This window comes from Salmo salar, chromosome ssa15, assembly GCF_905237065.1.
Source record: "Salmo salar chromosome ssa15, Ssal_v3.1, whole genome shotgun sequence".
In the NCBI taxonomy this organism is placed as follows: domain Eukaryota; kingdom Metazoa; phylum Chordata; class Actinopteri; order Salmoniformes; family Salmonidae; genus Salmo; species Salmo salar.
Window position 1 is genome coordinate 90,484,004 of NC_059456.1, and position 26,965 is coordinate 90,510,968.

Consider the following 26,965-nt stretch of genomic DNA (forward strand, 5'->3'; position numbering starts at 1 on the left):
ATGACAAATCAAAAAGAAAAAAACAAATTAGCTAGAAATTACACATCCTTTATAGCTGTAATAAGTGGACGATTAATAAACAAAACAATAGCCAAACCTGTTTATCTGATAACAGATTGTATTATTGTAATGGAGCCTGTAGTATTGCACATTTTCAACGAAGGCCAACATAAACTAATGGGGTAAACAAAGTTGATGGGAACTCAGAATTCCACTTCCGAGTTCCCATCAGAAAGAGTGCAGCTAGGTGCGCAACAGCGGCAGCAGCATCCCTTTCGACGCCCAGCTTCATTTCATAGTTTGTTGTGTAGCTGAAAATTGGTGTAAAATAATATACATTAAACGTGAACAATGGCTACTGACTCCTGGGCTCTGGCTGTCGATAAACAGGAATCTACGACTGACTCTGTAAGTTTGTTCCGCAAATGTTTCGCTAGCTTATTAGCTAGCTGAATTCCCAACCATGCATGACGAAAAGCATCAGACTTTATGCTGCTACCTAGCAAGCTTGCTAGCGCAGCCAACTGTAGCAGAGGCAATTTGTGGCTGAACTGTCAAAGGTTAGCTAGCTAACCATGTGCTGATGGTGACACCTGAATGACTAGCGGTGTTTGTTATGACTTTGAAGTTGTTGGCATAATTTGACACTTCAGTGCAGACACACGTGCTTGCCAATATTTGATGAGGGAAAACGTAGATATTTGCGTACTAACAACATGTTTCTTTCTCATACAAGTTCGGCTCCTTGGTGATAAGATCTCCACCTCGAGGTGGAGGTGATGCTGCACCTAGAAAGGCAAAAGGTATAATCACTGGGGTGTCAATAATAAAACTTTGCACGTGATATCCATGTATTATTGTTTATGACCTATTTGTGATAAAATGGGGTGATGAGTTTTTGTTGTTCCTTCAGGTACTACAAAACAAGTGGAGAATGGCACCGAAGGGGAAGAAAAAGGTGTGTGATTTCCCAGGGTTTATTTTAATCTCCCCATAATCATATCTCCATTCAATTACTACAACAGGCCATTCACCTGTCACTCTTGCCTTGTAGAGGACAAAGCAGCCCAGTCGTTGTTGAATAAGATGATCCACACCAGCCTTGTGAACACAACCAATCAAGTAGAGGTTCTTCAGAGGGATCCGAACTCTCCTCTTTACTCGGTCAAGACATTTGAAGAGCTGAGACTGTACGTCATCTCGTGTTCAAATTCATCATTGCTTACTCATTTACAAATGTGAATAGGCCTACCACACATAAAACCTACACTATAAAGTGTATTTAAACCTGAGTTAGGATCTACATAACTTTTTTGCAGTATCGTGTGTGGTGTTCAACATGTTTGGTTGGCCTTTTTTATATGTGGTCTTTTAAATGTTCTTCCATCTCAGGAAAGATGAGCTGCTAAGAGGAGTGTATGACATGGGTTTCAACAGACCCTCTAAGATCCAGGAGAATGCCCTGCCCATGATGCTGGCAGAACCGTGAGTACCCATTTAATTTAGCTCAATGCTCCTTGTGATTAAGCTCAATAAGAGGAAATAGCCTAGATATTCTGCATATTTGAAGGGGTTGTGTGTTCTGATATTAAACATTTCATTTTAACCTTCAGTCAGATGTAGTCAAACTAGTTATTAACCATTATCACGTTTATGTATACAGTAATATAGTTGTTTGATTGGACTTTTATGTGAAATTAATGGAATCTACATGATCTACCTTTTAGTCCCCCGTTCTCTCTTCAGTGTGTATTATCCCTCTGGTTCCAGACCTCAGAACCTGATTGCCCAATCACAGTCCGGCACAGGTAAAACAGCTGCCTTTGCGCTGGCCATGCTCAGCCATGTTGACCCAGCTAACAAATGGACTCAGGTGAGTTGACATCTCCATCTTCAGCACTGATATATACTGGAGCCATTCGCATTACTCGGGCTATGGTCTTGAACTGTGGGGCTAGACCTCTGATACAGGTACTCAGAGGTCAGGTAATCAGCAAGTTCAGAAATAATTTTTATGGGTTTGTTTGTTTTATTAAGAGCGACTGCAGATCAGGGTAGCAGGTAAAAGGAAAGTGCCTTAGTATAGAACACTTCCATCACAGTGTGTTGCTTTTTTAGTTTGTTGATTTTATAGATAAAAGCCTCATATTACTGAAACTCCTTATTTTGCCCCCTCAGTGTCTTTGCATTGCCCCAACATACGAGCTAGCTTTGCAGACTGGTAAAGTCATTGAACAGATGGGGAAATTCTATCCTGAGGTCAAATTGGCATATGCCATTCGTGGCAATAAATGTAAGTGTCAAAACATTCATGCTTTTATTTTCTGAATACAGTCTGTAATGTTATGGTGCATAATTTCACTGGGGAAATTGTAATCAATGCCGGTGCTCTCACACAAATGTCATGGCGGGAGCATAACATTCAATGAAGCAAATGCCACATAAGTTGTATTATAAAGTGGATGTTCTGTAAAAGATGCTAATGAGAATCATAATTAACTGTCCTATATGTCTCTGGGTGCTGAGCAGTGGACCGAGAGACAAAGCTTCAGGAGCAAATTGTCATCGGGACACCTGGCACGGTCCTAGACTGGTGCTCCAAACTGAAGATCATCGACCCCAAGAAGATCAGCGTCTTCGTCCTGGACGAGGCTGACGTCATGATTGCCACACAAGGTCACCAGGACCAGAGCATCCGGATCCAAAGGTGAGTTTTCTCATAAATTGAAAGTTGTAAATGTACAGTACTCTCATTTAGCATAACCTAAGTTCTACAAGACAAGCTCGTCTTGCAGGCCAGTAATTACATGAGTGTTGCTATTATGTATTGCTCCCGAGTGGCGCAGTGGTCTAAGGCACTGCATCTCAGGGCTAGAGGCGTCACTACAGACCCTGGTTTAATTCCAGGCTGTATCACAACCGGCCTTGATTGGGAGTCCCATAGGGCGGCGCACAATTGGCCCAGCGCGTTAGGGTTTGGTCGGGCTAGCCCATCACTGTAAATAAGAATTTCTTCTTAACTGACTTGCGTAGTTAAATAAAATAAAACATTAACCTCTTGAATGATAGGGCAACATTTTTATTTCTGCATAAATAGACATATGCAAATATATTCTTTCATGAGTTGTCCATAAACAATAACTGGTAATGTTAGTTTTAGAAAGTTTGGGAACTTACCTTTCTGGTAAAAATAGTTACAAATTGTTGAGGTGTACTCACTTTTGAGGACACAACCTCAAGTACATAGTACAAATATTAGGAAAATATGAAAAATCTATTTTTTCTATTCAACAAAAGTGGGGCAATAGGGCTTGAAATGATACTTTCTAAATAAAGTACTTTGTAAACAACTTACTATAGATTTCACCTTATAATTGTCATATAAATATGATCAGACTTAGTGACAGTACAATATTGGCACTATTTTACATAACTGAATAGAATTCTAAACGTCCACTGAGCGGTGCATAGACACCATTCAGATTTGTGCAGAATCGTTACAACTTCAGCTTGTCTGTGACCTATAGAAAGTGGTCTTGTTTAAATTCTATGACATGATTTGGTTTTTTTTTCATGTTGAGAGCTCAATCCGGCTGAGAATATCACAGCGAGATAGAAGTTTTATTGTATCCGCTAGTCTCCCACTTCATATGTGCTATTGCAAGCATAGCTGTGAGTTTCACAGGCACAGGAAATTGTTCCTTTGCCTGGATAGGCCAGAAAATGTGACGTGTCACTCCCTATAAATGTAGGGTCTGAAACCTGACTCTTCAAGTCATCTGTATGAGAGTGGTAGCAGAGAGCAGACCAGTCGGAACCGGTTCAGAACCACTCGAAGTCCGCCATATAGGGGACTTAACATCTTTGTTTACAAGCACCTGTAAAAGGGCTCTTAAAGACATCGTAGTCACCAAAGTTCTAGAGCATGTCTTTTTTAAACGTCCTGCTTTGGCTGGATGTGTCAATGTGTAGTTCATACATACTGTCGTGTCTTTGGCTATGCCGGATTAAGTGATATGACATGCTAACTTATAAAATGATTTCTCTGTAATTAATATTACCTGATTAAGCTAATCATGTAAATGTAATTAACTAGAAAGTCGGGGCACCACGGAAGAACGTTTATAGAGCCGTTATCTTCCGAATAAACTCTTAAAATACTTTGTAATATTTTACATCGATAGCAGTCAATATTAACCCTTATCTTATTTTCAGTCTCATAATGAAAGTTGTAAATTCTTGGCTATCTTCACGAACCCTGGCTAACAAGTTGAATCAGCAATACAAAATTGGGTTTAATTATTTATTTACTAAATACCTAACTAATCACACAGAATTACAAATACACAGAATACAATGATGTCATACAGAATTCACCCCTGGTGAACGGAACCTGTATGAAAGCTGGTTACACAAAGGAAAGGGGGTTGGGCTTGAATGAAAGAGCGGGAAGATTTAGGAACACAGAAACAGCAGCTATGCTATCGTAAATACATTATCTTATGCATTCTAAATTACTGCCCATTTGGAAAAGGAAAATGCAATAAATATTTACTCTGAGCTGCGCTTCGGTAGATTGGTCGTAGATGCTGGCCGGGTTGGCCAACAGACCTTCCGTACTCGGAAGAATGTCTCTGGTGGTAAATTGGATAGGTGGTGGTATCTTCGTCCGTCTGTTAGACTGGATCCGTCGTCCGTCCTTTCCTAGCCCACGTCCACAGCGGCCGCTGCTAACTCAACGGCTAGGAAGTAGCACTTCTGTAGTGAATAAGCTCAAAGTTCATACCAGTTCATACCATAGCTCACGCCGAGGTTGGCTTAGTTCTGTCCTTGACATGTGTGTCCTTCTAACGTAGAGGCTGCAGACCTCCCGTACTGGAACAACGTGGTTATCTTTTCGTCAAAGGCTTATATAGCAGAGAGGGGGAGGGAGGTGTTTCATCGTTTATAACCCCTGTCTCTTCACAGGGTTGGGCCACTGATCAAGCAGGGCACTTTCCGTATGAAAACCCAATTCTCTCATTTGGAAGCTAAAATTACATTTAATCTCCTAACAAACAATTTCAATATCAAACATTTCAATTGCATAACAATTCCATGTGACTCTGATAACTAGAGGGTGGATACTTTCCCAGGTACAGTTTATGTCGTCCTGTCATCAGTCATAATGTCTCAGATGACAACTGAAATGAAATCCATACTCATTACGTTCCAAAGCATATTTCCAACTGGTTTTATTACCAAAATATGGTTCCTTTTCCCCATTTGTTTGATGTTCCCAGACTCTCTATATTTAACACAGGCTATTCAAGTCCTTCAGTAGGGTCAGAGAGGGGAAGGGAGAAAGGTATTTATGGGGGGGGGGTCATAAACCTTACCCACAGGCCAACGTCATGACAATACTTAACCTCTCTGGGGTATGTGGTACGCTTGCGGGACACACTATTCAACAGCCAGTGAAATAGCAGGGCGCCAAATTCAAAACAACAAAAATCTCATAATTCCAATTTCTCAAACATACAACTATTATATCCCATTTTAAAGATAGGCTTCTCGTTAATCCAACCACATTGTCCGATTTCAAAAAGGCTTTACGGCGAAAGCATAACATTAGATTATGTTAGGACAGCGCCTAGACAAGAAAAACCACACAGCCATTTTCCAAGCAAAGAGAGGCGTCACAAAAAACAGAAATACAGCTAAAATTAATCACTAACCTTTGATGATCTTCATCAGATGGCACTCATAGGACTTCATGTTACACAATACATGTATGTTTTGCTCGATAAAGTTCATATTTATATCCAAAAACCCCATTTTACATTGGCGTGTAATGTTCAGAAATGTTTTGCCTCCCAAAACTTCCGGTGAATGAGCACATCAATTTGCAGAAATACTCATCATAAACGTTGATAAAATATTCAAAGAATTATAGATACACTTCTCCATAATGCAACCGCTGTGTCAGATTTCAAAAAAGCTTTACGGCGAAAGCAAACTTTGCAATAATCTGAGTAAGGCGCTCAGATATCAAAACAAGCCATACAGATACCCGCCATTTTGGAGTCAACAGAAATGACAAAAATTACATTATAAATATTCACTTACCTTTGATCTTCATCGGAATGCACTCCCAGGAATCCCAGTTCCAGAATAAATGTTCATTTTGTTCAATAAAGTTCATCTTTATGTCCAAATACATCCATTTTGTTCGCGTGTTCAGTCGAGTAATCCACTGTGCTCGCGCAGTGAGTTCAGACGAAAAGTCAAAAAAGTTATATTACAGTTCATAGAAACATGTCAAACGATGTATAGAATCAATCTTTAGGATGTTTTTATCATAAGTCTTCCATAATATTCCAACCGGACGTTTCCTTTGTCTTCAGAAATGAAAAGGAACACACCTAACTCTCACGGGAGCGCGCGACATTGAGCTCATGTCATTTTCTCAGTCATCTGACTCCATATGCTCTTATTCTCTCCCCATTCACAGTAGAAGCATGAAACAACATTCTAAAGATTGTTGACATCTAGTGGAAGCCTTAGGAAGTGCAAAATGACCCCATTGACACTGTGTATGAGATAGGCAATCACTTAAACTACAAACCTCAGATTTCCACACTTCCTGGTTGTATTTTTTTCTCAGGTTTTTGCCTGCCATATGAGTTCTGTTATACTCAGACATCATTCAAACAGTTTTAGAAACTTCAGAGTGTTTTCTATCCAAATCTACTAATAATATGCATACCCTACCTTCTGGGCCTGAGTAGCAGGCAGTTTACTACGGGCACGCTTTTCATCCGGACGTCAAAATACTGCCCCCTACCCCGATGAAGTTACTCTATAAGCAGAAATACCGTATTACTCAATTCGCTGCAAAATCCCTAGTTTGAAAGATACTGTTTTTCTGGAAGCTGTACTGCACCATTTTCCCAACATTTTGTCCCACGTCGGCCAGCCCCCTAGCAATTAAAGTTCAACCAAAAAGCTTCAGCCCCTCGCCATTTGAGTGACAGCTAGGAAGATGCACACACAGTAGAACGAGAGGGAGAGCAATGACGTGGTGCACATACTGTATCTGCACGTGTGACCTAGTAAACAATTTTCGGGGACCACTTTTATCTTGTGAGCACTACTTTCAGAACTACTGTCTGAAAAGTATACAAAAGTACTGGAGCATTGGCTTCCGGTGACGCAACTTAGGAAATGGCTGCCTAGTTTTTCATAATGCACATTGGTTGGGTATTTCCCCCCCCTAAATTCAAGTATTTACTCTGAGCATTGTAATAACTTACGCAAAATGGAAAAGGGGAAAATAGGAAAAGGTCGCGGAACTACAACAGCCCGTAACAAGACAGCAGAAGATATAATCGTCGATGAACCCGAAATGGCTAATGCTAGCGCAAATAAGATAGCAGCAGCAGCAGCAGCAAAAGAACCCTCATTTCGTGAGGGGATAAAGGAGGAATTGCGCGAGGCGCTCACAGGCTTACGAGAGGAACTTCGAGAAGATGTAAGAAAATAACTAAATGAGTTCAAGAAGGACATTAACCAGAAACTTGAAGAAAACAAAGGAACTTCACAGCATATCTACAAGAATGGGAGACGCAGAACAGCGCATTGGGGAAACGGACACATGGAACTCCACAGTCAAGGAAATACTTGAAGTCACTGAAAAGCCAACAGGCAAAAGTGACAGAACTCGAAGGTTTCTCACGTCGAAACATTAGACTTTATAACGTAGTAGAGGGCGCAGAAAAATACTCTATGCCCAAATTCGTGGAGGGTCTATTCAAAGACATACTTGAAGACGAAACTGACCTGGGAATCGAGAGAGCACACCGAGCTCTGGCCCCAAAACCCCCCCAGCGGCGCCCCACCAAGATCCATAGTAGTATGGTTCCTAAAATTCTCAGTCAAAGAGAAAGTCTTACATGCAACCTGGAAAAAGCCTGTTAACTTCCAAGGCCAATGAGTGTTCTTTGATCATGACTATGCAGGAGAGATACTGAAAAGAAGGAAAGAATACACCCCCATTAAGAAAGCACTTAAAGAGAAGGGTATTCATTTCCAAACACCATTCCCGGCAAAAATGCGGGTATTTCTGGAAAATGGCCCGGTTACATACGAGCATGCAGACGAGGCGGTTGAGGACCTGAAGTCGAGGGGCATTCCAGTGGAGTATACCGCCAGGAGAAAGGCGACATCCCCGGCGGAAAGACTCGAGCAGGCTCTCCCATGGATCGTTGTCGACAAGCAGAGCCATGGAGAAAGAGGGAAACCACCTCGGCGAGAGGACGTTCACATCCGAGAGAGACTCAGGCATTTCCAACGGGAAGATAGAAGAAACTGAATCGGATTTAACAGAATGAATAGTTACCGCGAGCTGTTAAGACGTTGGGTTGTTACGGTTGACATTACAATAGGTAAAATATCTCCCCTATTTTCCCCCAATGCTGAACAAGGGTGAGTAGCCAAAGTGTTCTTTATGAACACACTAAGTAGCGCCACGTTAATAACATGTATATGAACTAAGTATTAATGACACATTGACAACGGGGTGACAGAAGGACATATCAAGGGGAGGATTCATGATATGCACGCATAACCGATATAGTTTTCACTTGTAATTAACCGATGTGTATAAGCGACGAAATAGGCACCCTTATTATTTTCGGTTCCAACAGGTCTTGTTTGTGACTACGTCACGCATTTTCATATCTGAGCAAGGGGCCCCTCCTGCGGACAGGCTCATCCCCTCAAACCCCAGAGGCAAGAGACAGTCCTCTGACATGGGAGTCCAAATACCAAAGTATTTTCCCACTTTGGTTTACTTTATTATCGTTCTTGATTTTTCGTTCATTTTTAGTCTCATGATAAGCAGGCAGATATGGTGCACAGGTCTTTTTATTTATATCGATGCATCTTCGGGAATTTAAGGTCCTAAGTCTCAATGTAAACGGACTGGGGAGTGCCATCAAGAGAAGTAAGGTAATAGCAAAGATGAAACGGGAGAGAGTTCACATACTATTCTGGCAGGAAACTCACTTATCCACACCTGAACACGAGAAACTCAAGAAAATGGGATATAGGAATACTTTTTTTTTCTTCTTACAAAATGGGTAGAAGGGGGGTTGCAATCTTGATCCCAAATTCAGTTAATTTTGAGTTTATGTCAGAAATAAAAGACAAGGAGGGTAGATTTAGACTTGTGAAATGTAAACTGGATAACAAGGAAGTTACATTATTTAATGTATACGCACCCTCAGGGAGGGACATGGTCTTCTACAGGAAGGTGTTTGATTTAATTGCCACAGAAACCTCTGGCACTCTTATGTGGAGGGGATTTTAACACAATTTTAAACTCAAAATTGGACAGCACAAATCAAAATAGGAAAATAAGTCTAGTTGCTAAAAAGATCAATAGGATATTGCAGGATCTAGGACTGCTCGATGTATGGCGTGACACCCACAAGACCGATAAGGAATATACTTTTTACTCAGCCCGCCACACTGAATACTCCAGGTTAGACTACTTTTTCATGTACAGTGCAGATAGACACAGGCTTAAGGATTCTAGGATCGGGCCGAGCGACTTCAGATCATAATGGAGTTTACCTTACTCTACACCTTGATTGCAAACCAAGAAATACTCTATGGAGACTTAATACAAGCATGCTGAATGATCCAGCATTCAAGGAATCAATAAAGACAGAATTGAACATCTATCTGGAGAATAACGATAACGGGGAAGTATCTCCTGCTACATTGTGGGATGCAGCTAAGGCAGTTATTAGAGGGAAGATCATAGCCACATCATCTCTCAAGAAAAAGATTAAAGCACAGAAACTGTTGAAATGACAGGAAACCCTGAGAAACTTAGAACGATCTCATAGTCAATACAAGACCCTCTTATATTACGAGAGAATCAAAAGGTAAAACAGGAAATTGACCAGATTTATAGAGAAGGAGTAAAGAAAAAGCTCAGGTTTCTGAAACAACGATATTATGAAGCAGGCTCAAAGGCAACCAAATTACTAGCATGGAGACTCAGGAAACAACAAGCACAGAATACCATTTTCAAAATAAAAGACCCTAAAACAAAGAAGATCACATGCAAATTAGATGAAATACAGAATGCATTTGAATCATATTACACAAATCTGTACAAGCAACCAGAGAAGGCAGATGCACAGACAATAGAGCATTTTTTTTAACTCACTTGATCTCCCCTCAATTGGGACAGAGCAAAATGATAGACTAACTTTAGAAATATCCACCAAAGAAATTAATAAAGCAATATCTCAACTAAAAGTAAACAAGTCTCCAGGCACTGATGGCTTCCCTTCAGAATGGTTCAAGACCTTCAGAGAACAACTAACACCTCTACTTAAGGCCTGTTTTAACTGGACTCTGCGGGAGGGCGGGGTCTCCTACCGTCATGGAGAGAGGCCATCATATCTGTAATCCCAAAAGAGGGTAAAGATAAGAAGGAATGCAGTTCATATAGACCTATCACAATTCTTAACACGGATTATATACTATAAGCATCAATAATAGCCAAAGGAATGGAGAACATAATCCCAGAATTGATTGACGGAGATCAAACTGGTTTCATACAAAATAGGCAGACACAGGACAATATAAGGAGAATGTCATGGACCACATTACTCAGAATAAGACAAGTGCAATATTAATCAGTCTAGATGCAGAAAAAGCATTTGATTCAGTGGGATGGGATTATCTATTCCAAGTTATGGAAAGATTTGGTTTCAACTAAGAAGTGATACAGTGCATCAAAACACTGTATTCATGTCTGACCGCTAGAATAAAGATAAATGGACATTTGTCACGAACGATAAAATTAGAGCGAGGGGCAAGACAAGGCTGTAATCTTTCACCCACGCGCTTCTCCTTGTACCCCGAACCATTAGCACAGGCAATAAGACAGGACCCAACCTTAGAGGGAATAACAATAAGAGGCAGTGAACATAAGATATGCATGTATGCTGATGACGTTCTGTTATTCCTTAAAGACCCAGGCTCAAGTGTACCTAGATTGGATGTTTGAAACAATCAAAATTAACATCCTGCTGAGGTTACTGTATTTGTTCCAATCACTGCCCATAGAAATCCCACCTAAACAGTTTAGGGAATGGGATAAACGGATAAAAAGGTTTATTTGGAACAGTAAGAGACCAACAATTAGATATACAACATTACAATTACCAAAAAACTGTGGGGGTATGGCCTTACCAAACCTAAAAGAGTTATGTGTCAGTGCAATTCAGAAATACAAATCCAAATGGAAAGACATTGAGACTACTTTGACAGAGATACCCATACAGTCAGTTTTGGGAAATAAGGACATGGTAATAGAAATATACAGTAGACAAAATCAGTGGATTCATTTCTCTCTGAAGACATGGTTTAGGGTAGTTAAGCAAAATAATTTAGACAGAGATCAAACTGCTGAGTTGGCCCGCATACGACCCCAGCTTCATCCCTGCAACTCAGGACAGCAGATTTAAACAATGGACGCAGAAAGGCATCACATCATTCAGTACAATTATAAGGAATGGGGACCTAGATAACTTCCAGGACCTAAGTAAAAAAACATGGCTTGGATAAACAAGATTTTTACAGATGCCTACAAGTTCGACACTTTCTTAAGGGAGATTAAAAGTGACTGACCCTCGAGCACCTCCAAAATGAATCCACGTATTCACTAACGCATACAACTTGGGGAGTAACAAACTATTTCAAATCTCTACTTGGGTATTCAATCCTCAAAGAAACATTCTACAAACTATATTAAAAAGAAATGGGAGGAACTTAACATTGAAATACCTGATGAAACATGGTTGAACATATTAGAGACTCAACAAAGCACCGCCAACTCAAGGTCACGGAGAGAATTCTGTTGGAAGAATGTTGTACGTTTCTTCATAACACCTAAACTGAAATCAAAACAGACTGGCTCCCTACATCCATGTTGGAGAGAATGCGGCCTATCGAGGGTGGATCACTCTCATATCTTTTGGACTTGCCCCGCAATCGAAACTTACTGGGGAGAAAAAAGATCTAACATTGGGGATTTGTAATGGGTTTTAATAATGGGATTTGACATAGAACAAACATTCATTACTTTGTGCTTTTGTGAAATACCTGATAAATTACACAATAGAGAAAAGTACCTCTTGAAGGTCCTACTGGCAGCCAGTAAAAAGGTGGTCACTAGGAAATGGCTACAAAAAGACCCTCCCACAGTGGCACAATGGATAGACATTGTAAAGAAATACACCACATGGAGCGTATGACCTTTGCTTTAAGAACACAAGAGGAGAGAGGTCAGGAATACTGGGAAAAATGGGTTTCGTACTTGAAAAAGGTCTAATTCAAAGATGTCAATGTAACTAATATGATGAAGGTATGACGTGCACTAACTGCCAGATCTTTTTTGTTGTTCTTTTATTTTTCTTTATTTGTACTTTCTTTGTGTTCCCACAATAAAATTAAAGTATAAAAATAAAAAAAGTACTGGAGCATCTCTTTAATGACCACTGATGGTGATTAGTTACCTTAGCTTCTTCAGCTGGTTATCTTGAGGACTTTTCCTGTTGTCTTTTTCTGATGCTAATAAACTGTGTTCTTAGCTAACTAAATGATGATGGCTAATACTAAGGATCTATTCATTATCCACCTGGAGAAACTCTGACTTTTCCCTCCCCCACCCCACGCAGAATGTTGCCAAATGAATGTCAGATGCTGCTGTTTTCAGCCACGTTTGAGGACTCAGTCTGGAAGTTTGCCGAGAGAGTTGTGCCAGACCCCAACATCATCAAGCTGAAACGTGAAGAGGAGACTCTGGACACCATCAAGCAGTATTACGTGCTCTGCAATGATAAGGACGAGAAGTTCACAGCCCTTTGTAATATCTACGGAGCCATCACCATCGCCCAGGCTATGATCTTCTGTCACGTGAGTCTGTCCTCCTTCTCAACGTATCATAGGAATTACATTTCTGGGGGATTTGGGTTATGGTACATAAACTAGCCTAATAAAGTAAAGAAATAAAGGTGTTTGTATGGTACATAAAGTAACAGAAATAATCAATGGTCTTTGCCTTTGTAGACCCGAAGGACAGCTGGCTGGCTGTCTGCTGAGCTGACCAAAGAGGGCCATGTGGTGGCACTGCTGAGTGGGGAGATGACTGTTGAGCAGAGAGCAGCCATCATTGAACGCTTCAGGGAGGGCAAAGAGAAAGTCCTAGTGACCACCAATGTATGCTCCAGAGGTGAATATCAAGAAAATTAAATCATGATAAATGTAACCAATTGTATTTATGTAGGAAGATAAGTGTTTCGCATTGACATTGAACATTTTAGATTATAACATGCTTTTCGTTTTCAATAGGCATTGATGTTGAGCAAGTTTCCGTGGTGATCAACTTTGACCTGCCCATGGACAAAGACGGAAACGCTGACAACGAGACATACCTTCACCGGATTGGTCGCACAGGACGTTTCGGCAAGAGGGGGCTTGCCGTCAATATGATTGACAGCAAACAGAGCATGAACATTCTCAACCAAATTGAGGAGCATTTCAGTACGTTTCTGTCTCTAGACCAATGAATTACAACATTGTACATATTGATCTATATAAGTGTTCTCATTAGTAACCTAACCTTTCGTCTCGTTTTTTTCCCCACAGATAAGAAGATAAACAAACTTGACACTGACGATCTGGATGAAATCGAGAAAATCAGCAACTGAAGAGGATGCTATCCTTTTATAAATCATAATTGAATGCATCTAATATTTATGCAGGTGGGACTGTTGCCTCACATTAATAATATTACTACACAGATCATACACGTAAGGTTAGCTAGCGAACCAGCCAGCTAACGTTCGCTAGCTAGCTAACAGTAAACTTTAACTTGAAATGAAACAACTTTCTGACAAAATTAGAAATAATTATCTGAAAATGGAACTAGCTAGACTTTCTTACCCATATACATGGATGGACGCTTCTCCCCCTCTGTCACGGATGCCATGGTTGCCTTAGTTTGAAGATGTAATCCGGAGACAGGTGTTTTACACAACAACCTTCTGTGTATTCTCGTTTCGACTCCATCTGCATATTTGCAATCATACGTCAGAATTTTCTCCATCTCCTTAGCAATCATACTCTAGTTCTACTGATTTCAAAACTCGACCCTCCAGAAAGTGGAAAGCAACTCTTATGCAGTTCTACTACGAGATAGCTATCAAAAAAAGCTGCGTTAGAAAGGATTACCTAAACATACTGACCAGCTCATGTTATAGACAGAAGCGGGCTACATGGCAGACCAATCCGAACTCATCTCTTTGCATGTCCAGCCCATCCGTTATCTCAGCCAATCATGGCTAGCGGGAAGGTTCCTGCATTTTTCTGTGGCTAAACTAACTAGGCTCGTAATTTAACAATATTATTTGTATTTACAGATGGCATACAAATTTTATTAAGGCACATGAAAGTTCACATGTTCCAGAAGGCATTTCTGACCCCCAAAAAACGCATTTTGATAATAAAAACAAAAGTTTACATTCAAATGGCTCTCCTGTGAAGTGGGCACCCGCGACATACATACGTCTAGTTTCCTGAAATGAGTCACATTTGTGGTTTTGGACTTAAGTCACTTTAAGGATTTATTTGAATGTTTACATGAAATGACAGTATATGTTAGCCATGCCTTAATAATATGCAAAACATTTAGATTTCATATATTCTGCTCTTTGAGACTATTCGGATTACAGTTGGTTTTCATTTGCTATCATTTTTATTGAGTGGTTACACTAAACTAATATTTTACCCTCTTGATCGGGTGCTCTCCTCAGAGGAATGCATAGGTGTACGCATTGGCCATATGGTTGTTTGCAGCATTATACAGTATATTGAATAAAACAGAACACTTTGCAAAAGTTAGACTAATGGGGGAAGTTTGCTGTGCTGATTTGTGTGATTTGAAGTTGAGCAAATGAGAAGTACTGTACTAACTAAACTGGAGAAATGTCCATTCCTTATTAATGAGAAGGCAACTCATGATCAATCTAGTCTAGACTAACAATCCTTGAGATTTACAGCATTTCAGTATTGCAACACTAAATACATTCTTGATAGTTTGGATACACGGGTGTTTCACAGTAATCCTAAGATTCCATTGTAATATTACTATGAGTATTAGAGCGGTTGCACCATCTTGTATTTTAAGTTTTCCCAATAGGGCTCTGCAAAACACAGATGGAAGGTTGTTTTGGTGAACAAAACTTGTTTCCAGTCACATTCAATTGGTTTGAAACGAACATGAAGATTTGAGTCAGAATTGGTTAATATTTTCCTTAAACTATTGGCATGCTTATTCTGTCTACTGACACAAATTGGGCACTTTTACCAAGTAAAATAAGATTGTATGGAATGTACCTAAATTGTTAGGAATAGATTTATTTAGAGAAAAAAGCTTTATTGAGCAAAACACCATTTTAATAATGTTTTTTGCACCTTAGTGAATGTTATTTATATTTGGACTGTGCTTGAACTAAACTTGTTAAGTGTTTAGAGTGTTTACCTTGGCTATGGAAGCAATACATAGCCTCTGCTGAATCTATTCTCTTATACTTGTTTGCACTTTTTGGTTTTATTGCTCTAATAAAGATTACCTACCTAAAGTATGTCTGTCTGGTCATTATTCAGGTTTGTTTTCCCTTGAAATATACATGGTTGAATGAAAATGCAAAACACACCTTGCCAGACTTGATCGAGCCAAAGGTTCTTTACAAATTGCCGTTGAACAATGGAAACAAGCACTATTTTAGTAATAAAAAAAAGATATACTATATAAGTACCAGTCAAAAGTTTAGGGATACCTACTCATTCAAGGTTTTTATTTTTATTTGTGTTCACTAAAACTGAAATAACACAAGGAATCATGTAACCAAAAAAGTGTAAAACAAAATATATTTTATATTCTTCAAAGTAGCCACACTTTGCCTTGATGACAGCTTTACACACTTGGCATTCTCTCAACCAGCTTCACCTGGAATACTTTTCCAACAGTCTTGAAGGAATTCCCACATACTGAGCACTTGTTGGCTGCTTTTCCTTCACTCTGCGGTCCAATTCATAAACAAACCATCTCAATTGGGTTGAAGTCAGGTGATTGTGGGGGCCAGGTCATCTGATGCAGCACTCCATCACTCTCCTTGGTCAAATAGCCCTTACACAGCCTGGAGGTGTGTTGGGTCATTGTCCTGTTGAAAAACAAATTATAGTCCCACTAAGCACAAACCAGATGGGATGGTGTATTGCTGCAGAATGCTGTGGTAGCCATGCTAGTTAAGTGTGCCTTGAATTCTAAATAAATCACTGACAGTGCCACCAGCAAAGCACCCCACACCTCCTCTGCTTCACGGTGGGAACCACACATGCGGAGGAGATGCCAAGATGCCACAAAGTCATCCGTTCACCTACTCTGCGTCTCACAAAGACACGGTGGTTGGAACCAAAAATCTCAGATTTGGACTCCACCGGTCTAATGTCCATTGCTCGTGTTTCTTGGCCCAAGCAAGTCTCTTCTTATTATTGGTTTCCTTCAGTAGTGGTTTCTTTGCAGCAAAATCGACCATGAAGTCCTGATTCACGCAGTCTCCTCTGAACAGTTGATGTTGAGATGTGTCTGTTACTTGAACTATGTGAAGCATTTATTTGGGCTGTTAACTCTAATGAACTTATCCTCTGCAGCAGAGGTAATTCTGGGTCTTCCTTTCCTGTGGCGGTCCTCATGAGAGCCAGTTTCATCATAGCGCTTGATGTTTTTTACGACTGCACTTGAAGAAACTTTTTTCTTTTCCAGATTGACTGACCTTCATGTTAAGTAATGATGGACTGTCATTTCTCTTTGTTTTTTGAGCTGTTCTTGCCATAATATGTACTTGGCCTTTTACCAAATAGGGCTATCTTCTGTGTACGACCCCTTCCTTGTAACAACACAACAGATTGGCTCAAACGCATTAAGGAAAGAATTCCACAAATTCACTTTTAACAAGGCACACCTGTTAATTGAAACGCTACTTCATGTAGCTGGTTGAGAGAATGCCAAGAGTGTGCAAAGCTGTCATCAAAGCAAAGGGTGGCTACTTTGAAGAATCTCAAATATAAAATATATTTTGATTTAACACTTTTTTGGTTACTACATGATTCCATATGTGTTATTTCATAGTTTTGATGTCTTCACTATTATTCTACAATGTAGAAAATAGTGAAAAACCCTGGAATGAGTAGGTGTCCAAACTTTTGACTGGTACTATCTATCTATATATATATATATATATATATATATATATATATATATTAGTATACAAAACATAAAGAACACCTGCTCTTTCCATGACTGACCAGGTGAAAGCTATGATCCCTTATTGATGTCACTTGATAAATCAACTTCAATCAATTTAGATGAAAGGAAGGAGAGGATAAAGAATGATTTGTAAGCCTTGAGACATGAATTATGTATGTGTGCCATTCAGAGCGTGCATGTGCAAGACAAAAAATATAAGTGCCTTTGAACGGGGTATGGTAGTAGTTGCCAGACGCACCGGTTTGTGTCAAGAAGTGTAATGCTGCTGGGTTTTTCACACTCAGTTTCCTGTGTGTATCAAGAATGTCCCACCACCCAAAGGTCATCCAGCCAACTTCAAAACTGTGGGAAGCATTGGAGTCAACATAAGCCAGTATCCCTGTGGAACGCTTTCGAACACCTTGTAGAGTCTATGCCCTGACGAATTAAGGCTGTTCTGGGGTGGTCCTAATGTTTGGTATACTCAGTGTATATTTTTCGGATAAAAACACTGTCGTTTGTTATTCTGTCTTTCATCTGAGCTTAGGCAGAGTCCATGTCCTCCTGAAAGATGCACAGTACTGATCTATTCAAGATGCCACAAAGTCATTTTCAGGTCCGTGAATGTTCTGCGGAGGGGTCTATCCACACCGGTCTCGATGTAACCATCCACGGACTTAAATCAGTTCTACCAAATTTCTATCAACATGTTAAATGTGCAACCAGAGGGAAAACAATTCTAGATCACCTGTACTCCACACACAGAGACCCGTACAAAGCTCTCCCTCGCCCTCCGTTTGGTAAATCTTACCACAACTCTATCCTCCTGATTCCTGCTTACAAGCAAAAATTCAAACAGGAAGCACCAGTGACTCGGTCTATAAAAAAGTGGTCAGATGAAGCAGATGCTAAACTACAGGACTGTTTTGCTATCACAGACCGGAACATGTTCCATGATTCTTCCGATGGCATTGAGGAGTACACCACATCAGTCACTGGCTTTATCAATAAGTGCATCGAGGACGTCGTCCCCACAGTGACTGTACGTACATACCCCAACCAGAAGCCATGGATTACAGGCAACATTCACACTGAGCTAAAGGGTAGAGCTGACGCCTTCAAGGTGCGGGACTCTAACCTGGAAGCTTACAAGAAATCCTGCTATGCCCTGCGACGAACCATCAAACAGGCAAAGCGTCAATACAGGGCTAAGATTGAATCATACTACACCGGCTCCGACGCTCATCTTATGTGGCAGGGCTTGCAAACTATTACAGACTACAAAGGGAAGCACAGCTGCGAGCTGCCCAGTGACACAAGCCTACCAGACGAGCTAAATCACTTCTATGCTCACTTCGAGGCAAGCAACACTGAGGCATGCATGAGAGCATCAGCTGTTCCGGTCGACTGTGTGATCACGCTCTCCGTAGCCGACGTGAGTAAGACCTTTAAACAGGTCAACATACACAAGGCTGCGGGGCCAGACGGATTACCAAGATGTGTGCTCCGGGCATGTGCTGACCAACTGGCAGGTGTCTTCACTGACATTTTCAACATGTCCCTGATTGAGTCTGTAATACCAACATGTTTCAAGCAGACCACAATAGTGCCTGTGCCCAAGAACACAAAGGCAACCTGCCTAAATGACTACAGACCCGTAGCACTCACGTCCGTAGCCATGAAGTGCTTTGAAAGGTTGGTAATGGCTCACAACACCATTATCCCAGAAACCTTAGACCCACTCCAATTTGCATACCTCCCAAACAGATCCACAGATGATGCAATCTCTATTGCACTCTACACTGCCCTTTCCCACCTGGACAAAAGGAACACTTATGTGAGAATGCTACTCATTGACTACAGCTCAACGTTCAACATCAAAGTACCCTCAAAGCTCATCACTAAGCTAAGGATCCTGGTTCTAAACACCTCCCTCTGCAACTGGATCGTGGACTTCCTGACGGGCCGCCCCCAGGTGGTGAGGGTAGGTAGCAACACGTCTGCCACGCTGATCCTCAATACTGGAGCTCCACAGGGGTGCGTGCTCAGTCCCCTCCTGTACTCCCTGTTCACCCACGACTGCATGGCCAGGCACGACTCCAGCACCATCATTAAGTTTGCAGACGACACAACAGTGGTAGGCCCTCAACGTAACCAAGACTAAGGAGATGATTGTGGACTACAGGAAAAGGAGGACCGAGCACGCCCCCATTCTCATCGACGGGGCTGTAGTGGAGCAGGTTGAGAGCTTCAAGTTCCTCGGTGTCCACATCAACAACAAACTAGAATGGTCCAAACACACCAAGACAGTCGTGAAGAGGGCACTACAAAGCATATTCCCCCTCAGGAAACTAAAAAGATTTGGTATGGGTCCTGACATCCTCAAAAGGTTCTACAGTTGCAACATCAAGAGCATCCTGACTGGTTGCATCACTGTCTGGTACGGCAATTGCTTGGCCTCTGACCGCAAGGCACTATAGAGGGTAGTGCGTACGGCCCAGTACATCACTGGGGCTAAGCTGCCTGCCATCCAGGACCTCTACACCAGGCGGTGTCAGAGGAAGGCCCTAAAAATTGTCAAAGACCCCAGCCACCCCAGTCATAGACTGTTCTGTCTACTACCACATGGCAAGCGGTACCAGAGTGCCAAGTCTAGGACAAAAAGGCTTCACAACAGTTTTTACCCCCAAGCCATAAGACTCCTGAACAGGTAATCAAATGACTACCCGGGCTATTTGCATTGTGTGCCACCCCCAACCCCTCGTTTTACATTGCTACTACTCTCAGTTTATCATATATGCATAGTCACTTTAACTATACATTCATGTACATACTACCTCAATTGGGCCGACCAACCAGTGCTCCCGCACATTGGTTAACCGGGCTATCTGCATTGTGTCCCGCCACCCACCAACCCCTCTTTTACGCTACTGCTACTCTCTGTTCATCATATATGCATAGTCAATTTAACCATATCTACATGTACAGTGGGGGAAAAAAGTATTTGATCCCCTGCTGATTTTGTACGTTTGCCCACTTACAAAGAAATGATCAGTCTATAATATTAATAGTAGGTTTATTTGAACAGTGAGAGACAGAATAAAAACAAAGAAATCCAGAAAAACACATGTCAAAAATGTTATAAAATGATTTGCATTTTAATGAGGGAAATAAGTATAACCCTTGTTGGCAATCACAGAGGTCAGACGTTTCTTATAGTTGGCCACCAGGTTTGCACACATCTCAGGAGGGATTTTGTCCCACTCCTCTTTGCAGATCTTCTTCAAGTCAGTTAAGGTTTCGGGGCTGACGTTTGGCAACTCGAACGTTCCGCTCCCTCCACAGATTTTCTATGGGATTAAGGTCTGGAGACTGGCTAGGCCACTCCAGGACCTTAATGTGCTTCTTCTTGAGACACTCATTTGTTGCCTTGGCCGTGTGTTTTGGGTCATTGTCATGCTGGAATACCCATCCACGACCCATTTTCAACGCCCTGGCTGAGGGAAGGAGGTTCTCACCCAAGATTTGACGGTACATGGCCCCGTCCATCGTCCCTTTGATGCGGTGAAGTTGTCCTGTCCCCTTAGCAGAAAAACACCCCCAAAGCATAATGTTTCCACCTCCATGTTTGATGGTGGAGATGGTGTTCTTGGGGTCATAGGCAGCATTCCTCCTCCTCCCAACACGGCGAGTTGAGTTGATGTCAAAGAGCTCCATTTTGGTCTCATCTGACCACAACACTTTCACCAGTTGTCCTCTGAGTCATTCAGATGATCATTGGCAAACTTCAGACGGACATGTATATGTATTCTTGAGCAGGGCGCTGCACGATTTCAGTCCTTCACAGCGTAGTCTGTTACCAATTGTTTTCTTGTGACTATGGTCCCAGCTGCCTTGAGATCATTGACAAGATCCTCCCGTGTAGTTCTGGGCTGTAGTTCTGGGCTGATTCCTCACCGTTCTCATGATCATTGCAACTCCACGAGGTGAGATCTTGCATGGAGCCCCAGGCCGAGGGATATTGACAGTTCTTTTGTGTTTCTTCCATTTGCGAATAATCGCACCAAATGTTGTCACCTTCTCACCAAGCTGCTTGGCGATGGTCTTGTAGCCCATTCCAGCCTTGTGTAGGTCTACAATCTTGTCCCTGACATCCTTGGAGAGCTCTTTGGTCTTGGCCATGGTGGAGAGTTTGGAATCTGATTGATTGATTGCTTCTGTGGACAGGTGTCTTTTTTACAGGTAACAAGCTGCGGTTAGGAGCACTCCCTTTAAAAGTGCGCTCCTAATCTTAGCTCGTTACCTGTATAAAAGACACCTGGGAGCCAGAAATCTTTCTGATTGAGAGGGGGTCAAATACTTATTTCCCTCATTAAAATGCAAATCAAATTATAACATTTCTGACATGCGTTTTTCTGGATATTTTTGTTGTTATTCTGTCTCTCACTGTTCAAATAAACCAACCATTAAAATTATAGACTGATCGTTTCTTTGTCAGTGGGCAAACGTACAAAATCAGCAGGGGATCAAATACTTTTTTCCCCCACTGTACATACTACCTCAATCCGCCTGACTAACCGTTGTTGTCTGTATGTAGCCTCGCTACTGTATATAGCCTGTCTTTTTACTGTTGTTTTATTTCTTTACCTACCTACTGTTCACCTAACACCTTTTTTGCACTATTGGTTAGAGCCTGTAAGTAAACATTTCACTGTTAGGTCTACACCTGTTGTATTTCGCGCACGTGACAAATAAACTTTTATTTGTAACCATGCTTATATCTGGATCCATATCTGGTCTCTGCAGCAGGGTGTCTGTGGGTAGGAAGTGGTGGTCAAACCTCCTCCCACATGGGGCTCAGATGGCAAGGAGTAAAGTCCTAGGATCGGGAGTGCCAGGGGGGAATACTGGTGGGCTTTCGGTCTCTGGGGTTGTGGCCATCACACTGAGGTCCAGAGGGTTGGGGTGGGGCAGGCCTTGCAAAGTTCCTCAGACATGTTGCCTATCTCCGGGTTGCTCTGGGATGATGCCCGGGTCCTCACTGAGGACAGTTGGTTGTCGGACAGACTGAGCTTGGATTTCTTCTCCTCCACACCACTCAAAGACACACTCCTCTGACGCCTTCTTCTCAATTGAGGGGAGGGGCTTGTATTTGTTCCAAGGGAAGGGAAGAGAAGGTAGTTCAGGAACATTATCTAGGTAGTATGGGACTTCGTCCACACTCAGCTGGCTGTGATAGTGGGAAGGAGGCAGCGATCTGACCTGTTGTAGCCCATTGAAGGAGGCTTGGGGATCATTGGTGTGTCGTGGAAGCTGGCAGCCGCGTCCACGTTTGGAGTGTGGCTCAAGCTGGGTCGACAACGCCCTTTCGAGGACTTTGGCCTGGTCAAATGCATTCTTCTCCACAGGAGTAGAATGGTTTATATGCGACTCAACTCTGAAAGATGGGAGACAGTCAAGAGAGACCTGAAAATACATTGGAAGTTATTCCTCTACATTCTTTCTCATCATAGTCACTGTGATGGCATTCTTGCAGAAAGCCACTGGGTGTGTAGAATTTTGTACCATCACTGGTGAAATAAAACATGGCTAGCTAGCTAACTATATGTCTGCTCATCAGGGTTGGAGCAAAAGCCTTCATGCTCAGTAGCTGCTCAGAAGACTGACCACCCCTTTTGAGAGCACTGGCCAACTTGCAAGCTGAGCTAGCTAATCGTATTGTCATGCCAGTGAGAGAACATGTAACGTTACTGCACTTGATTTCCTTGTTGACCAGTTACAATAGCTAGCAAATTAGCTAGTGTTAGCTAGCTAAGCTGTCAGATCCAAGTTGGTGACAAAGAGGAGACATACTTGCCTCTAGAATAACAGTACAAGATAAGAATAATAGAAAACATATCTGCAGCATACCTTGCATTTTAGCAGATAGATATGTCTCGCTTTTGTTTGTCAACACTCTAGCGGGAAGTTGAGGCTTTTTCAGCAGGCAGCGTCACTCAAATTATCAACACAGCTATCGTTACCTTGGCAATGCTGCTTGCCTCACACGCTCGCACATCAACGGGTGCCCGCTGGTGCAAGCCAAGGAGTGTGCAGCATCAGTGGTATCCATTCCATTTCTATCACAACTGCCTCCAGTCCAGACAGAGATGTTTTGCACTGTGCAAGAACTGTAATTGAAACATTACACCAGATTTAACACTAATATCCTTCTTCAATCTTAGGTTATATAACATCACGACAAAATGATAGAGATACATAAATCATTGCAGAAATAGAACAAAAACAATATAACTTAGGCCTATCATGTCACAGTGTATAATGTTTAACTTAATTCATAGTCAACAGAAAACATTTAAAACTGTAAAATAACTGGTTCATATTTCAAAAAATAAAATGTCTATCTTGAGATTTAACAAGACAGGCACACAACATTTAAATCTGCTAGTGCATTTGTAATGATACAAAACCTACTTTTAGAGATGAACTATGATGCATACTTAAAGTACATTAAGGAGAAAATGTAATGCCAGAAACGTGTGTTGAACAAAAACAGCACTGGAAGCCATAGAATTACATTTAGAAAGAAACCTATGGGTAATGTTGCCTTATATCATAATGTACAATTATATACAATAATAATCCCCTCCTTATACACCATAAATGGTCACCAAGAAAAGATCCAAAGCAGCATGGCTTGCCAGCATTGATGTGCTGATTGGACCACTAGAGCTACAGTTGCTTGGTGGTCACAGATCGGTTCATGCAGTCTTACCAACTCCTATGAACAATTCCATTGGAGTTGGTAAGATACAAACAGATCTAGGATCACTAGGCTACTACTACAGTACTTTCTGCCTACTAGGGCAACTCCAGTATGTTGTTCTGGGCATAGAGGTCCTCTGTCACTTGGTATACCTCAGAGATGAGAGGCAGGGTGTCCCCTAGCACAGCCATCACCTGCTCTGGGCTACCTACATTCATCACATCAAAGAACGTAGCACGCCCTGGGAGAGCCCAGAACGCTGTGCCAGCAGCCTTGCGGATGATCCATGCATGGTGTTGGGCGAGGGACTCATTATAGGCCTCAGAGCACATGACCGAGGTATTGCTGTCCTCAGTGCTGGTTCGTAGCCTCTCCAGGAATAGCTCCAGCCAGCGTAGGGCACGGTGCAGCCTCAGGAGGGTGCGGCAGCCGGACTCTGGGAAACTGCCTCTCTTGGTCAGGTCCACCAGCTGGCTGTCCAGTTCATACTTGACCATAGACTGGATGGTGACATAGTGGGCCCCATTCTCACCATTCAGATGGTTGACCAGGATTTGGATCTTGTTGACAGCATCCTTGGAGATGAAGGAAAACACACTCCCCAGGCAGTTCATGAATCTGGAAATAAAGGACAATAAACACATTTTAATCAGACACATAAAAGCCATTTTATTGGACTACCATGATGCATTCTTATATAAGCCTACCCAACCCAAGTCTTCAAATATGCCATTATGTTAAATGGCTTTATTTTGAGACAACCAGAATCATTTACACTGAGATAAATTATGATTTTTTTTAAGGATACCAAACTAGATTATGTGCATAAACTGATTAGTACGGCTTGCCAACTATGCCAGACTCAAGGATTTATTTACATTAGCCCAATGCCAAGGCTAAATCAAATTAAAGTAGACAGTGTAACAAAAATGCAATGTTCAGTAGTAGATACAGTATATTAAAATTAGCTACGTGAGAATACAGTAGACATATATGAATACACATTGTGAAAAACTGTATAAATTAAACTGGAAGTGTCCAAATCAAAGTTTATTGGTCGCGTACACAGTTTAGCAGATGTTATAGCAGGTGCAGCAAAATGCTTATGTTACTAGCTCCTAGCGATGCTGTAAAATGTCAAACAAGTACACAAAAAGTAAAAAACAAACAAAAAAACAAGAAATGAAGAAATGTAAGAACGAATCGAATTAACAACCCAAATAGCATTGCAACAGTAATCCAAATGCAATCTACACGTACAGTATATACAACGGATTAATTTACACAAGATATACGAAGAATGATATGTACAGCAGTAGACATATTACAGTGAGCTATGTCAAGAATCATGTATATTAATAAATATGTGGTGTGTATAAACAGTGTAACTAAAATGCAAGAGTAGTAGAAATATTAGAATGAGCTATGTCGAGAATACAGTATTTAAATACACAGTACAAAACCCCATGGAAAAATGTTTTGAATTGCAGATTAGCTTCTGGACTCTTTAAACATACAGTACACTACCGTTCAAAAGTTTGGGGTCACTTAGAAATGCTCGTTTTTGAAAGAAAAGCACATTTTTTGTCCATTAAAATAACATCCAATTGATCAGAAATACAGTGTAGACATTGTTAATTTTGTAAATGACTATTGAAGCTGGAAACAGCTACTTTTTTTATGGAATATCTACATAGGCATACAGAAGCCCATTATCAGCAATCATCACTCCTGTGTTCCAATGGCACATTGTGCTAGCTAATCCAAGTTTATCATTTTAAAAGGCTAACTGATCATTAGAAAACCCTTTTGCAATTATGTTAACACAGCTGAAAACGGTGGTACTGATTAAAGAAGCAATAAAACTGGCCTTCTTTAGACTAGTTGAGTATCTGGAGCATCAGCATTTGTGGGTTCGATTACAGGCTCAAAATGGCCAGAAACAAAGAACTTTCTTCTGAAACTCGTCAGTCTATTCTTGTTCTGAGAAATGAAAGCTATTCCATGAAGGGAAATTACGAAAAAAACGGAAGATCTTGTACAACGCTGTGTACTACTCCCGTCACAGAACAGCGCAAACTGGCTCTAACCAGAATAGAAAGAGTGGGAGGCCCCGGTGCACAACTGAGCAAGAGGACAAGTACATTAGTGTCTAGTTTGAGAAACAGACGCCTCACAAGTCCTCAACTGGCAGCTGCATTAAATAGTACCCGCAAAGCACCAGTCTCAACATCAACAGTGAAGAACCCAGGGATGCTGGCCTTCTAGCGAGAGTTCCTCTGCATAGTGTTTGTGTTCTTTTGCCCATCTTAATATTTTCTTTTTATTGGCCAGCTTGAGATATGGCTTTTTCTTTGCATCTCCGCCTAGAAGGCCAGTATCCCGGAGTTGCCACTTCACTGTTGACGTTGAGACTGGTGTTTTGCGGGTACTATTTAACTAACTATTTAACCTGAGCATCTAGGCTTACTGTAGCATTTAAACTACTTACTTTACGAGACCACGCCACCCTGCTACGTAATGTTCAAGGAATACTTCTTTGTGTTCAGAGAGGCATGACTTAAAAGTGTCAAGAACCTCTTGTAAAGTGAATTTCAGATCCTCCAATGCTACAGCCATGGCTACCCGGAAGTACGTCTAAAAATGATCAATAATAAACAGTAGCGATTTTAGAAGCTTGACTGGGTTCTATTTAACCTCTGATCTTTGATAACCGATCATAATAACACATTTCTACGAAAATTATGCATTCTGATAACCCCTTGCAGACCCTGTTTGTCCAGATACACCAAACCACAGTGCGCAGGTCTGCGCAGGTCCGAAGC

The 26,965-nt window shown here is 41.4% G+C and overlaps 2 protein-coding genes across 3 annotated transcripts; one reads left to right on the top strand and one right to left on the bottom strand.

Moving 5' to 3' along the window:
• Window positions 1–6: 6 nt before the first annotated feature.
• Window positions 7–15,707, top strand: ddx19a (DEAD-box helicase 19a). 2 transcript variants are annotated; one of them, XM_014146836.2, is made up of 12 exons: window positions 7–408; window positions 737–803; window positions 914–958; window positions 1,055–1,190; window positions 1,393–1,485; window positions 1,747–1,873; window positions 2,179–2,293; window positions 2,530–2,707; window positions 12,744–12,981; window positions 13,135–13,297; window positions 13,417–13,608; window positions 13,714–15,707. In XM_014146836.2, the coding sequence occupies exons 1-12, from the start codon at window positions 352–354 to the stop codon at window positions 13,773–13,775; spliced, it is 1,473 nt and encodes a 490-aa protein (XP_014002311.1). In that variant the 5' UTR covers window positions 7–351; the 3' UTR covers window positions 13,776–15,707. The 2 variants fall into 2 exon arrangements, with proteins under 2 accessions (XP_014002311.1, XP_014002312.1); XM_014146837.2 differs by having other exon boundaries at window positions 19–408; window positions 1,771–1,873.
• A 7,861-nt stretch (window positions 15,708–23,568) lies between these two features.
• LOC106572558 (ceramide-1-phosphate transfer protein) lies at window positions 23,569–26,948 on the bottom strand. Its single transcript, XM_014146840.2, has 2 exons — window positions 26,632–26,948; window positions 23,569–24,758 (listed from the first exon to the last, which is right to left on the bottom strand). Exons 1-2 carry the CDS (start codon window positions 26,757–26,759, stop codon window positions 24,236–24,238), a joined length of 651 nt encoding a protein of 216 aa, XP_014002315.1. The 5' UTR covers window positions 26,760–26,948; the 3' UTR covers window positions 23,569–24,235.
• Between the last annotated feature and the right edge of the window lie 17 nt (window positions 26,949–26,965).

Excerpts from the sequence above, each read along its gene's own strand:
- ddx19a (XM_014146836.2), top strand. The coding sequence starts at position 352 with ATGGCTACTGACTCCTGGGCTCTGGCTGTCGATAAACAGGAATCTACG. Across the intron at positions 804-913 it reads TGCACCTAGAAAGGCAAAAG|GTACTACAAAACAAGTGGAG; the intron begins GTATAATCACTG and ends TTGTTCCTTCAG. Across the intron at positions 1,874-2,178 it reads CAGCTAACAAATGGACTCAG|TGTCTTTGCATTGCCCCAAC; the intron begins GTGAGTTGACAT and ends TTGCCCCCTCAG.
- LOC106572558 (XM_014146840.2), bottom strand. The coding sequence starts at position 26,759 with ATGGCTGTAGCATTGGAGGATCTGAAATTCACTTTACAAGAGGTTCTT. Across the intron at positions 24,759-26,631 it reads GGGTGGCGTGGTCTCGTAAA|ATTCATGAACTGCCTGGGGA; the intron begins GTAAGTAGTTTA and ends CTTTATTTCCAG.